This window comes from Coturnix japonica, chromosome 5 (genome assembly GCF_054131305.1).
Source record: "Coturnix japonica strain WE chromosome 5, WE-NBRP24, whole genome shotgun sequence".
NCBI lineage: Eukaryota > Metazoa > Chordata > Aves > Galliformes > Phasianidae > Coturnix > Coturnix japonica.
The window spans coordinates 11,306,604-11,320,376 of NC_140667.1; the positions used below are offsets into that span (position 1 = coordinate 11,306,604).

Genomic DNA, 13,773 nt, shown 5'->3' on the forward strand with positions numbered 1-13,773 from the left:
ACTTGTTTTGAGCTTGCACAGGAAGATAAAGGGACCTGCAATATGGTGGAACACCTGTTAAAGACCCTCGGTGAAGGAGTCTTTCTGTAGTACCTCACTGAATCATTTTAAGAGCTAAATACTACAGCAATGAGGCCTGTGGCTGGTCAGACACAGGAAAACAGCATGACAATATATGAAACAGCTAGAGTACAATGGGGACATCTTTAAATTCAAAAGGGGAAAGAATATGGGAGCATGTGGTTTAGATTCATACAACTGAAGGGGGCAGTTAGAACATAGACAAGGTAAGAGCAATCACAGAGATCACTCTTAACAAAAGGAAGAGTAAGCCCAAGCAGAATAACAGTACTGGACATCCCTCTGCTATCTCATGAGTGGAGTTATTTTTTAATACTACATATAGCATAAATGGCATTATTTTGCAAGTAAACAGTAACAGGCATTGTAATAACCCTCAGGAGCAAATTAGCCCAAAGGAAAGATATTCATAAAACTTAAGTGACTCAAATCTTGGGCAGACAGGCATACATATATGTGCACGCTGATATTTGTCTAGCATACAAATATGATGAGGTGGCTGTAGTGAGAAAGAGTTTCACAACTAGTAAAAAAGAAAAAATAGAAGCAGAGAAAGCATCCCTGTATTTACACAGAAGGGCAAAGAAAAGTATAGTCCATTACTAAGAGGTAAGGGAGAGATAGTTAATGCAGAAAAAATCATAAACTACACTACTTTCAAGATATGGCAGCCTAGAAATCAAATAACAGGGTTTATTGCCAACCCTAATCACAGGTATTGTTCCAGCCACTGCAAATAAGAATTACACTAATAAGAACGCAAACTAAAAATAGACTTGCTGAGGTGTTCTAGATCTTTCACGTAAAGAAAACACACTAAATTATCAACATCTCCACAGCCATGAACATCAAAAGTCTACTCTAAAACCAACTATCAAATATTTTAACCAATGTGATGATTCCAAAAGACAAGCCTTCAAGGAAAACCATGACAGCCAGAACAACCAGTACAGTTTGCAAATTGGAGGCTTTATTGGAAATGATACCAGTGAAAATCTTGCTAATTTACGTGGAGTCTGAGTCTGGCCAAAATGGAAAGGAAAGTTGATTTTGCCTTGTTTTGATCCAACATATAGCAAAGTAGCATACAGATAGTCTAAATATCTCCCTGATTTAAGAAAGCTGCTTGGCTTAATAGAGAGTTAATCTCCTTAGCTGTAAATTGCCTCTAGTTTTAATGACCCAACTCACAGTAAATTTATGCAAAATACTCTCTGGTGCTTCTGGAGAACACAAGTAACACCCGCTCCCAAGTTGACATAATGTCTCTCCCATAAGAAGCAGAAGCGTACAAAAAGCCACCTGCAACTCTATTTTTCTATCACCCATAACATAGGTAATATGCCAGACTTTATCCCTTCAAGGACTGGTTTATCAAATATCACTCTCAGTTTTTTGTTGTTGTTGTTTTTTGTTTTTTTGTTGTTTTTTTAAAATAAACAAAGACCTGCTCAGCAGCCACTATTATGTTTCTTGCCTCCAATAATCCAGCTCCTGGAACTCTAAATTACGGTTAGTTAAAATGATCCTAAGTTTTCACTTGGAGACATGATTTTTCCTCTTTTCAAGTTCCAAAATTTATATCACATTCACATCACAAAAAGGTGTAGAATGTTAACAAATAGACTTGAAGTGTCCCGCAGTGATGGTCTCCAAATTTCAGTACATTTTTTTTGACTGAAATATGAAACCCAAGCAAAACGAAGCAACTCTATTTTCTATAGTTATATATATATATATATATACACACACACACATATATATACATACATATATAGATATATTTTAAAAGTGAGTGGATACACAGGACAAGGAAACAGCTACCTGCCTTCTTTGCCTCAATCTTTACTAGCAAGACTGGCATTCAAGAATCCAGACCTCCCCAAGAAGAGCGAGGGGAAAGACTGGAGCAAGAAGGAAATGAATCAGGTCAGGGAAAAACTGGACAGTGCACAGGCCCTGATGTAATGTACCCCCAGGGGTTGGCAGATATCACTGCAAGGACACTCTCAACAATTCTTGATTGACTGTGGCCACTAGAAGTGCCCAAAGACTGGAGAAAAATAGACGTCATTCCTATTTTAAAGAGGGCAAGAAAGGAGACAAGGGGAACAACAGGCAAGTAAGCCTCACTTCACACCTTGGGAGCAGCTCACTCTAGAAACTGTTTTCAAGCATAGCAACAAGCGGATACTGGCTCTACAACACCTCATCATTTCAAACAGGAAAAAAACAAAAACAACAACAACAAAAAACCTTTAAACAGAAAAAAAAATAGTATTACTTTCTTTCTGAGTACTACAGTTAGTGTAATCACATACAGTCACTGCTTTTGAAATCCAATGATTAAAGGCCTGAAAGAGGAGCACCAAAAAAGTGAAGACATACTGCTATGGAATGAGCTTAAAACATAAATAAAAAACTAAAAACAATAAATTAGTGATCTAATGAGAAGATCGTGAAAATAATTTTTTTTACAAAAAATACATGAATTCTATGACATCACAACATTAAAATGAAAACAAGAAGAATGTGACAGAAAAACACACAGGAAGCAGAGTCAGTAAAGAGAGAAAAGTACTTCAGTCTGTTTTTTGTTGTAGTAGAAAACAGGACTGAATATTGCGATTTCATGTGTGCATCGCCTACTATGAATGCTTGACATTTAGTCAACTTGTGGTTGGTTTTTTTTTGTTGTTGTTTTTCTTTTAGGTACAGGTTGTTCCCAGATCTCCTGGGGCCAACAGTCATTAACTACTCCAGTATAAAAGAGCCTGACATAATTTCTAGTTTTAATCACAAAAGGTGGCAAATACGTTATACCTAATTCTCCCAGCAAATCTGCATGCATACATTATTGCCTTTAAGACAGGCAGCTCTAAAGGACCGTGACCAACTGAACTGAGATTTGAACATCTTATCACTGTCAGCTACTTGAGATCTTTATACGTGAGAAACTAGCAAAGCAGATCTTTGACCGTATTTGGATGATAGAAGAGACTGACAGAAGTCGTGGTAGAATGGTAAGAAGTATAGAGTGCATGCGTGCAGATGTTCATAATATTCACTGTTTCATTTTCCTTACTGCTTCAGGAAATTTAAAAGATAGCTAATATTGCTTTTGTTTTCTTTCAGAAAATTAAAGCTGTTGTGCTTTTTGCTTCTGTCATCTTCATGGCTTTTCTTATAGTTGAAGCTGGGTGTGCTCCAAAGGTAAACAGTGTTAAAATAGCTTTACGGTGTAAGAGGGTTTGTTTCTGGTGAATTAACAGCCAATTTCTTTCTGTAACTTACAGCGTAAAACCATAGTGAGAAACTGGGGCCCACAATCAATCCTGTATCTCAAAGGACGCTGTAAGTTATACTCAAAACCTGTTCTGTGAACAATGAAATTATATGCTGACTTAGACTAAAAAGTTACAAGTATGTTAACAGATTTTTAAAATGTCACTGAGATCAAAGCATGTTAATCAAATTGCTTATGACACAACAGCTATGACAAATGAAATAATGCAGATCAATATCCTATATTAGGCAATTGCTATAAGAAAGTTCTTGTAAGCTTATTTACATTATACGTAAGTTGTTTTAGCAGATTTTTATGTTTATAGCATCATAGTTTACTCATATATATTCATTTTACACATGCCTCTCATGAAGAAACCCTATAGCACTAATTGCAGAATTACAACATACTTAAATTCTGTGGCAGTTTGATGGTTTTGGGCTGATACTCTGTTATCTTCCTGATTTTATTCAACCTCCCAAATATAAACAAACACTGATCTACCTGCCTACATGCGTGTTATTACAGCATTTTAAATACTAGTTCTGATTATTTTTTCGGATAAAAAATAAATGTTTTGCTTTGCTGGAATTTAGAGGAATCTTCACAGTACACAACCATCTCTTTATACTAAATCACCAGAAAAAGACAAATGCTTGTGAGTAATAAGTGAGAGGAATGTGAAGTTGTCTTCTGTTTGCCAACGGAATGTCATTGAGTAGGCAGCCCTTCTAAAGATACCTTTAAAAACAAGACATTTGAATTAATGAGGTACTTGAAGAGAGGCTCAATAGTACACCTACTCAGTATCTTCAGATATTACTCAGGTGACATTTGCTCTAGAGATCGAAGACTACAGCTGATCTACTATTTTGACTTCCAGGATACATGTACAGTATTGAGTAAACAATTCAAAGAGCGATTGATGGTCAAAGAGTTTGGTGGGGGGTTTCTTTTTTATTGCTGTAATGCTACATGCCCTATGATTGCTAATTTATGAAGTCCGTCTGGCTTTAGGAGTTTCATTCTAGGCTAAGATATTATTGGAATTATCTTGAAGTGGTTCAATGAGAAATCAAAATATTTCTGAGATGCATACACAGTAGACTTGAGGTATAATATTTTAAATTTAAGTCACTGGATTATTCCGTAAAGGAGAAATTTCTGGTCTGTGATCACATCACTTCTTTACAAATCTAAATTAGTCACAAAATGCAATCATCAAATAGTTACACTGACCTAATCTGTAATCTAAATAGAGTATGGAGACCAAGACTGTTCTCCTAATCACACCACACGAAGTACTGACCAAAAGCACTGTACACTGAATATGAGAACGAGTTGGGAGATACATCCTGAATTTTTCATCTCTATTGTACATATAGAAGTGACAGCGATACTTGAAGATCAACAAACTCTGACAAGTAGGATAGACATCTTCTGCTTCTAACCACAACAAACCATGAAGCTGACTCCAGGTTCACAGAATGGATTTTTTTTTTTCCAAATAATGAATTCTCACTTTCTTTCTTGTGCATATCTATACTTCCCATAGCCACTACAAAGAATGTACAGATGTTTGAAAAGGGCATTGTAAAAAGATCTAACTATGCTCTGCAGAGAAACTAAGTGAGGACCAGCATCTTGCCTTTTAAAAATCAACATTGATGTTCTGTTGGAGCCACACAAGTATTTGTTCCTCTGTCTAGGTCTGGTTTTCCTCATATACATAGTAAATTTATAACTGTTGCTTTGTACTGCATGCAGCTGCTAATGGAACCCTTTTACTGATTTTTTTTTTTCTCTCTCATTTATCACTAGATGGCAGGAGATACACCTCTGAAGAGGATGAACAGTATTACAAGCTTAAGCTGGAGGACTTCAGTGCATTTTTAAAAAGTAATTTCTGAAGAAAAACATTGATAATTTGCAAGTGTATTACCTATAGCCATTTCTCTGTTGAATCCTATCTTAACAAAAGCAAAACTTTGTTGTGCTGACTTAAATTTAGGGAAAAGTAGATTGAGGACAGGACTTTTCCGAGTTCTAAGAATGACTCTCTACCTGCTGCTGCCTTTTACGACTTGAGCCAGCACACAGCACTGCCCTCTCTCCAAAACTATCAGTATTCTAAGAACGCAACTATTTCTTGGGGAAAACAAAACCAAAAGAACACTGGTGGTCTTTCTGTATAAATAGAGTCAAGAAAAGGCCAGCAGCAGTTTAGTGCACCTTCACAGCCAAAAAGGAAAAAGACTACAGTGGGAAGACATCTGGGAATAAGAAAAGAGAAAGATGGAGAGTTTAACTCCAAGATCTTTCTAGAATAGTGACTGTAGAAACAATAATTACCAGAAAGTTAGTGGCAGAAACAAAACACAAAGGAGAACGAGTTATCCCAGCAACAGTTCAGCCAGACATAGAGAAGGAATATAGCTTCATTTTTACTAATATAGATCACAGTGATACTGTTGGAAAGTTAAAGGAAAATAGACCAGAAGTAACACAAAAACAGTTTCATGCATAGGTAGCCCTTTCCACACTATTGGGTTGTCATTGTGGAGAAAAAAGCCACAGTTCAGCTGGGCCTATGAAGAATATTCAAGGTTGTACTTTCAACACCCTATTGCAGGACTGCATAAATGCATACTTTCTATATGAGCAAGAATAGTACTCCAGGATCTTAAGACTGACAGATACACATCTGCAGCTTCTGTAGCACAGGTACAGGACCCAAACCCAGTATCTGAAGATGCCAGAGAAAATACCTCATCTTCAGTGCAGCTCGAATGGGTTATGAAAATGAATCATAGATACCAAACTTTGCTTCCTACAGAAAGTCAATACAATATATATAAATTTGTGTTGTTTTTTTTCTCCTTCTTTAACTTTAGGCTGTGTTCTACACCACTGAACATTCTGAAAATCAGATGATTTAAAACCCAAAACATGGACATAAGATGCTTGGAATAAAACAAAGCTGCAAACATCTCATTCTGGGGAACAATAATAAAAATTTTAACAGAATGTTAATACTGCAAATGTCACAGTGTAAGACTCTTTAAAGATGCGTGTGTGCTTTATCACCTTGATCAAAGAGAAATCTTCATTAAACTTACATTTGAAAGTCAATAAAACTAAATGCTTACTAATACAGTTCATCTTGTTTTCAATTATCTTACATTATACGGAAGATACAACAGAGATAACTTACAAGCTTCTAAGTACCTTTATAATTTTCTTAGTTGTCTGTGTAAAGCAGCAGAGCTCAAAACATAAGTATTTTTTAGGCTCTTCTTAGAGAAGCTCTTTCCAAAACCTGTCACATGTGATGCTACGATATTCATCTAACTTCATGAACTGTACTTTGATTCTCCCTGTCTCTAAGCCTATCACTCTACTGTACCAGTCTGCCAAAGATGAGGTATCTCCCTGCAGCTACAGTTGTCAGTCTCACAGCAAATGCTGAGTATCTTCTACAGCACAACATGTGGAAATGATCACATTCTCTAAATATTACTTAAACAAGAAAGCTGTTGACCTTTTCTATACAAATGGTAAATATTATTTACCTGTTGAAAAGTTACCTTAGTTTCTCACTCACCATACTAACAAGACAGCTGTTCCATACAAAGTTAAATCCACATACTCGTATGTAATCCATTTACTTCCACTATAATGCAGAAAACAGCATATTCAAGATGGCCCGTGTGGCTCTGAAAAATCTTACTAGAAACTCCAATTGCAAGGACAGCTCCATGGAAGAAATTATTACAACAGCCCTTATATCTTGCTCTGATGAAGAAGACAGCTGTTAAATGTTCTCATATGCAGTTAGAGTGAAAAAAAGGTATGTAAAAGTTGCAGAACTGAACAAAGTGGTTCTACAAGACAGATGCTCAGTAAAAAACAATGGTTTGAAGCTCTAAAGAAACCCAAGCATTTCTTAAATGAAGGAAAAATGATAAAATACCGTAATGACAAAAAGATCTGCCTATTCATTTCTACAGAAGACAAAAAAAATTCTGCATAAGGTATTTATGCACATGTTTGTGTGCACATCATATATATATTCATACATGTTTTTGGAAAGAAAAAAAAAAAAGATCAGCAACATACTTGCTCCTAGAGAGAGAACAGCATTCCCCTCTTAATTCAGAAAAGTCTGGAAAATGGAAATATTTGCTGCCACTCTGAATTTTACAAATTGTAGTGACTAATTAAGCTGTATTAACAACTCAGACATTATTACTGGACTCTGACAATCCATAATGTGTACCTTTTCCATAATTATTTCCACACTAGCACAGACAGTTTCCAAATCACAGCAGACCTGCAGAAACCTTTGATGATGATAATTAGATTCAATGCAGTCAGTATCTCTTGAGAATTGCCTGTTCCTGCTTTTGACAGTATGTAAATCTTAATAGGCTTCTAAACCAGGCACAAGAGAAAATATATGCGGTGATGAAATGAGGCTGGAATAGTGATATGAAAATGGGGATAAGTGAACACTAAATAGTGACAGCTTCACAATGAAGTTGTTTTCTATTTCCACAGTCCTGCTGGGAGAAGTCCTGTGCCACAAAAACCACAGGATTTTCTTTCATCACAACTCTTCATGGAAAAAGAAAACAACAACACTGTTTCTCAAGTAGCTACTCTGATTCCATGTGATTTCTGATGATTTGAAAGGAGCCACTTCTTTCACCCTAAGCACTGTTTATGTAGTAAGTGACAACTACATACAACACCTGCATCAAATGAATTTAGCTTAAACTCACACTTTTTTCCATCTGCTGTGTTGACTGAACAATCCATATGTAGTCGGTGGACTTTCATAATCAAAACAATTTGGAGCACTGTTATTCTTGTCAGTTTTGCATATCCTGTGATAAAGGAAAACAAATGAGCAATTCTTTCTACTCCAGGGCTATCACCTTGCACTCAGCAATTTAAATATGACACATTAAGGCAGCAGAAAGTAAAGTCCGCAAGGAGTACTTGGACTGAGCAACATTCTTTCACCTGCTCAAACCAAACACAAGCCGCAATTGTCAGATGACAGAGTGGTACCCTCTATGAATTTTGATGCGGCATAGTACGTGTGTAGAGACTAATACCCTTCCTAGAATATTTGGGATGGCTTGTCTGCTTTTTTTCAGCTGATATATTAAACAGCTAACACCGCATTGATGTGAAATGTCATATTTTCCCAAGACAAAAATAAGGTACAAGCTGTAGCACAAGTTAAATTCTGTTGCTCATAGACTAATTATAAGCTGACCCCTGTATTGAAGAGGTTTGCCATATGAACACATTAATAACTGTTTAATTCAGTATAACAATAACTCCATATCAGATTTGCTGGACCATCCAGATCAAAGAAGAACACATCTTTCACACAATAAATCTACTTCAAAGGCATATATCTATGGCTTTCAAAACAGAGAACACAAACTCATTTATGTATTTCAAATATATTTCTTCCATACTGGTTAGAGAGCCTAAATACAAGAGATTTTTTATTCCTTTATGGAATAGGAATGCGTAGCTACAAACTGCAATTTTGTTTCTGTGTTCCTTTCAACTGTAAAAACTTCCCTCCCCCACACCAATAATGTAATTATAGCTTCATGTTTCTCTTGTTACAAAGAATTGAAACATTGCGCTGCCTTCCTTGCCAGGACAGAATACAGAGGGATGTGTTTCTAGCTACAGTAATTACCTTAATTTTGTAGGAACACAAGATTGCTGTGTAATCGGCTATTACTAATGCAATTACTCTGAAAAAATGGCTCACAACAAGATGTGTCAGGGGTGCTTCTACATCAGCACAGATTGTAGTAATTCAATAATGAGTCACATTTGGTCTCTGAAGTGGGTAATGCTAACTGGAAAAAATCCACGCCATAATGAAAATTTCTGAAAGCATCATTTTGGGTGTATGCTTATAAGGGAAGCTACAGGGTTTTGCAAATTCACCATATACCTCTTGTTTTATGTGAAAGATTAGCATTATGTCTGCAATTTCTGCAACAGTAGAAGGCTCAGTTCAGAGACCCATTGTGTTAGGTTAGGTACTCACTCAGAATCTGCTACTTCTACTTCGTTGTAAAGACCTGACTATGATCCCATGTAACTAAATTGACTAGATGTGTTATGGACTGAGCCTGAAACAACTGAAAGACTAAATGTAAACCATAAGGGACCCTATCATTCCATTTTATACTATAGATAAGAATTCTAATTCAAGAAGGCCCTTTTCCCTGAAACAAGGCCATGGAAGTTCAGCAAATCTCTTTCAGAGACTGCCACAAAGCCTTTAGTAGAGCTAGGACAACTTTGTTCTCCAAAGTTCCGGTGTTATTCCTTAACCACAAAGCACAGAGCTCTGTGCTGTTCAACATACTAGGAACATTTAACTACTGACACATCTCAAAAGGCCATTCTGATACAGCTTCATTAGTTACTATCATTCCTTTTAACAGTCACAGTCAGTAAGTAAACAAAGTATGCCACAGCAAGTTGCCACGCTGCAACATTTGGACATGTACATGTACACTGATGGTTTCCATGTATTCTGTCCTATTAATTACACACAGCTCAACAGAATGTTGGCTTAATGTTGCTTTGCCACATAGATAGCAATACAGCCCAAGATACCAAGCATACAAATGCATTCTAATCACAATAGGTATCAGAATATTTAATTCTCCCTTAAAAATAAATAAATAAAAATATTGCAACAACTACAACAACAAAAAAATGCTCCTAAAGGCAGAAGTCAAATTATGACACTAGAGTTTCATTGTACAGTAAGATTGCTAACACTGTCAGTGCAGTAAAACAATGTAATTCATCTAATTATTTTATATGTGTTCAAAGTCCATCACTTTCAGTAATAGTAATTACCTGTTAAGGTAGAGATGCTCAGACTTAGCTAGCATCAACCCTCTAGGGTAGAAGTGTGAAAAACTGCCACATACTGCAGACAAGGGAAAGGCACAGCCACAATCTGAGTCTAACCTAATAGCCTAACAGAAGAGGTTTTTAGATGTGAAGTACTGACAATTTAGAAAGAGGAAGTCCCTTTGAGTAAAAAATGAGAATATTGTTAAAAGGCACACGCTGATTTACTGCGGTCAAAGGCAAGGTTTAAACTATCAAACAAGGATGGAGGAATTGGCAGATGAAGGAATGACAGTGAGAGTAAAATGGTGACACATTGTCTATTTGCTTCCTACTGAACAGATCTTCGCCTAATCAAATCAACCTTGAGCAGCGCAATATACCTGTTGTGCTGATGGCACTCTGAGGATCCCAGAGCTGTGAGAAGCCTCCATGTTCACCCAGGAGGTGTGCTTAAGCTCATGTTTTGCTCCTTCCTGAGCTACTTCTCAGACATACCCATGCCCACCTATACACTGTTATCTTGGCTCACTGATCTGAATTCCTGTTTAGACTTCATATTCACCTCATTGCTACAGACTTGCCTGGCAACACGTGGACCATTTTATTAGTCCCAAGAGCTCTTCATGCTGAGGTACCATGCACATTGCTGGATCTTCAAACACAGTCCCTCCTTGATGATGTGTACAGTTTAGAAGGGCCCACACATCTGCTTTACATTTCCCAACCACTTCCCAGTACTCTGTTGTACATTTCACATAACTCACGACACTCGGAACAAAACTGATACAGAAGGAGTCAGAGACTGAGAGCATCAACAACATCAGATAAGTTTTGAAACTAGCAGAACATAGAAAATTTGAAATGATCCTACATAGGCCTATATTATAAAAGAAAAAAAAAATTCCCTGTCTTATGTGGCTGAAAATTCATTCACGATTCCATAGCAACAATTAGAGCATGCAAAGTTAAACAGGAGAATTTATAACTCTGGGAAAGGGAATACACTCTGCCTGCATCTTGCCTCAGCAAGTAGCAGCGTTATGCACTGAGATGTACTAACAGTGGCATATTAAGGAGAAGAAATATTTTTCTGTGTGTTGTAGACAACTAGGAGAAGCTGTAAAGTATTATATTAATGCAAGGCAAATATATCATCATCTACTGTCTCCCCTTTTGAAAATTCCCTGATTAAGCCAATATACAAATACCCAAACTCCTGGGCCACACACCTGATTTACTACCCCCATCAAATGTGCTTAAATTAAGCAATTAATTCAACATAAAAGAGCTACTTCTAAATAAAATGCTGGACTATCTTCCCAGTGATACTGCATTGCATCACAAGTGTCCAGCCTTTTGGCTTGCCCAGAAACACTGAGTGAAGACATCTGCAAACAATACTGCACCTGCAAAGATTGGCCTGAAAGTAACACCTCCTAATTATTTCCACGGAAACCATAATCAGTGTAAAGAGTACAATAACGCAACTTAATAGAGCAAATTCTCAGCTACAAAACACTGTTTTCCCAATACAGTCACCACCATTAGGTATGTATTTTCACCAGCAGTGAACAAGAGCCTACATGCTGTATTTGTAACAATTTGTCACCATAGACATCAGTTCCATACCTTTGTTTCGTATACACTTCAATGTCAAACGCCATTTTGTCAGCCTGCCCCTCTGCTGCCATCTGTCTCACAGCAACAAGATGTAACAGAACATTGGTAGGAAGGTTCAACCTCTACTGCCACACCACCAATATCCACTTCTGACACTGTGGGCCAATATAATAAAATAGGAAGCATTACTTTCAGAGTAACCTTCATAAAATCAATATAATACGGTTAATGCATATTAGTAACAAACTTATTTTAATGAAAACATTAAAAAAAAAGAAAGAGCAACAAAACTAATATATCACTCTGTTCTGATGACAGTGGCTGCAGTTCTTAATGAGTTCAAGGTATTTGTCAGAGATTATTGATTAAAAGGATCTTCTCCTCCCCCCCCCTCCCCCCCCAACCTTCCCATCATCCTTGATAAACTTGTTCACAAATGTACATACAGCCAAAAGCAGTGACATCAATAAGACCTAACTGCAAGGCAAGGGATATTTCTCTCTGGTGAGAGAGGGCTTATAGAGGGCCCTTAAGGAGACACAGTCAGATCTTGGATTGCAACTCTAAACATTCCTCTTGAGAATTTGCAAATACTGTATTTATGTTGACTGAAAACGAAATTGCAACTAAACCCAAGTATTGATTATTTTTTCTTGTAATTTTGAAACCGGTTCTCAAATTCCTTTATGAAAATGGAAAGCAAGGCTGCATATTTTTGCTGTTCATGGAACTTTTTAGCCAATGTATCAAAATCCATAAAACTTATTTGCCATAAATTATCACTGCACTGCGTCTTCCCATCCACAGCCCCTGCACTGGAAACCTTAACAACAGTTTAACAAGCCTTTGAAATACTCTGATATATCTGTTTTTTAAAAACTGAAGCAGAAAAAAGATGTTTGATAGGAATGTTTGCTTTAAATAAGTTTGCAGTTGCACCCATCAAAATAATCTTAACTTTACCCATCTTAAAATAAATAAATAGAAGATTTCTTGCTATTTTCAGATGATGCTGATATATTGGCAGCTTCAAAAAGGTCTGGACTTCTTTTATCTGCAGGGTTAAGATAGAATTAGTTCACAGAGTTGTGAACCCATGGGCTTGTTCATTCCTTTTAAAAATATATATTAAGAAAAATCACAGACAGCTCTTGCCTAAGGGAGCTGCTGGAAGCTGTAGCTCAATTCTTGTCTAACTCATTTTTCTTACTTTGCTATTTGTAGTTCACTTATCTCTCTCCAGCTTGTACTTCTACATTTCACATTAGGCTGCAAAATTTCTTTACCTTCCCCATCCCTCATCTTTAAATATATTTTAATATATTTATATAAAATTATATATTATATATAAAATATTATATTATCTAAAAAAAAACTTTAAATATATTTTAATTCTTCACTTATTTATTTAGAGTCCATTGACTCTACAGCTGCGTGTGCTCTGCTGACTTTATGACCTCAGAGTAACTACCTCCGGGGACAAAAATTTTAAGACAATGCCGTTATGTAGATATTAACTCCAAAATAAAAGGAAATGGTCTTAGGAAGTGAAAAATCAAGGAAGAAATGATACATTGAGATGGCACCACATCCCTTTTGGAGCACTTTGAGAACCAGTATTCTCCGGCAACCTTCAGCAATCCCCGGCAGCAGCTGTTAAAAACAGACATATCATCCAACCCATCCATATATCAACTGCCACTCATTAAAAAAGCCCTACCACTTTTTAAACAAGTTTTTAAATGGCATGCAATCATATCTGCTACCCCACCATGAATTACAAATCAACAGACCTGGAGAACATCTTTATTCTTTCCAGCTTAAAGCCAAAAATATCCAAGCAAATAATAAACTAGTAAAAAACATCTAAA

The 13,773-nt window shown here is 36.6% G+C and overlaps 1 protein-coding gene across 1 annotated transcript; it reads left to right on the forward strand.

Moving 5' to 3' along the window:
- The first annotated feature begins 3,068 nt into the window (after nucleotides 1–3,068).
- On the forward strand, nucleotides 3,069–5,277 carry LOC146760673 (spexin prohormone 2-like). Its single transcript, XM_085548516.1, has 4 exons — nucleotides 3,069–3,104; nucleotides 3,217–3,294; nucleotides 3,378–3,435; nucleotides 5,189–5,277. Exons 1-4 carry the CDS (start codon nucleotides 3,069–3,071, stop codon nucleotides 5,275–5,277), a joined length of 261 nt encoding a protein of 86 aa, XP_085404642.1.
- The last annotated feature ends 8,496 nt before the right edge of the window (nucleotides 5,278–13,773 follow it).

Coding starts and splice junctions, on each gene's coding strand:
- LOC146760673 (XM_085548516.1), top strand. CDS start 3,069: ATGATAGAAGAGACTGACAGAAGTCGTGGTAGAATG. Junction 3,105..3,216: donor ACAGAAGTCGTGGTAGAATG/GTAAGAAGTATA, acceptor GTTTTCTTTCAG/AAAATTAAAGCTGTTGTGCT. Junction 3,436..5,188: donor CCTGTATCTCAAAGGACGCT/GTAAGTTATACT, acceptor ATTTATCACTAG/ATGGCAGGAGATACACCTCT.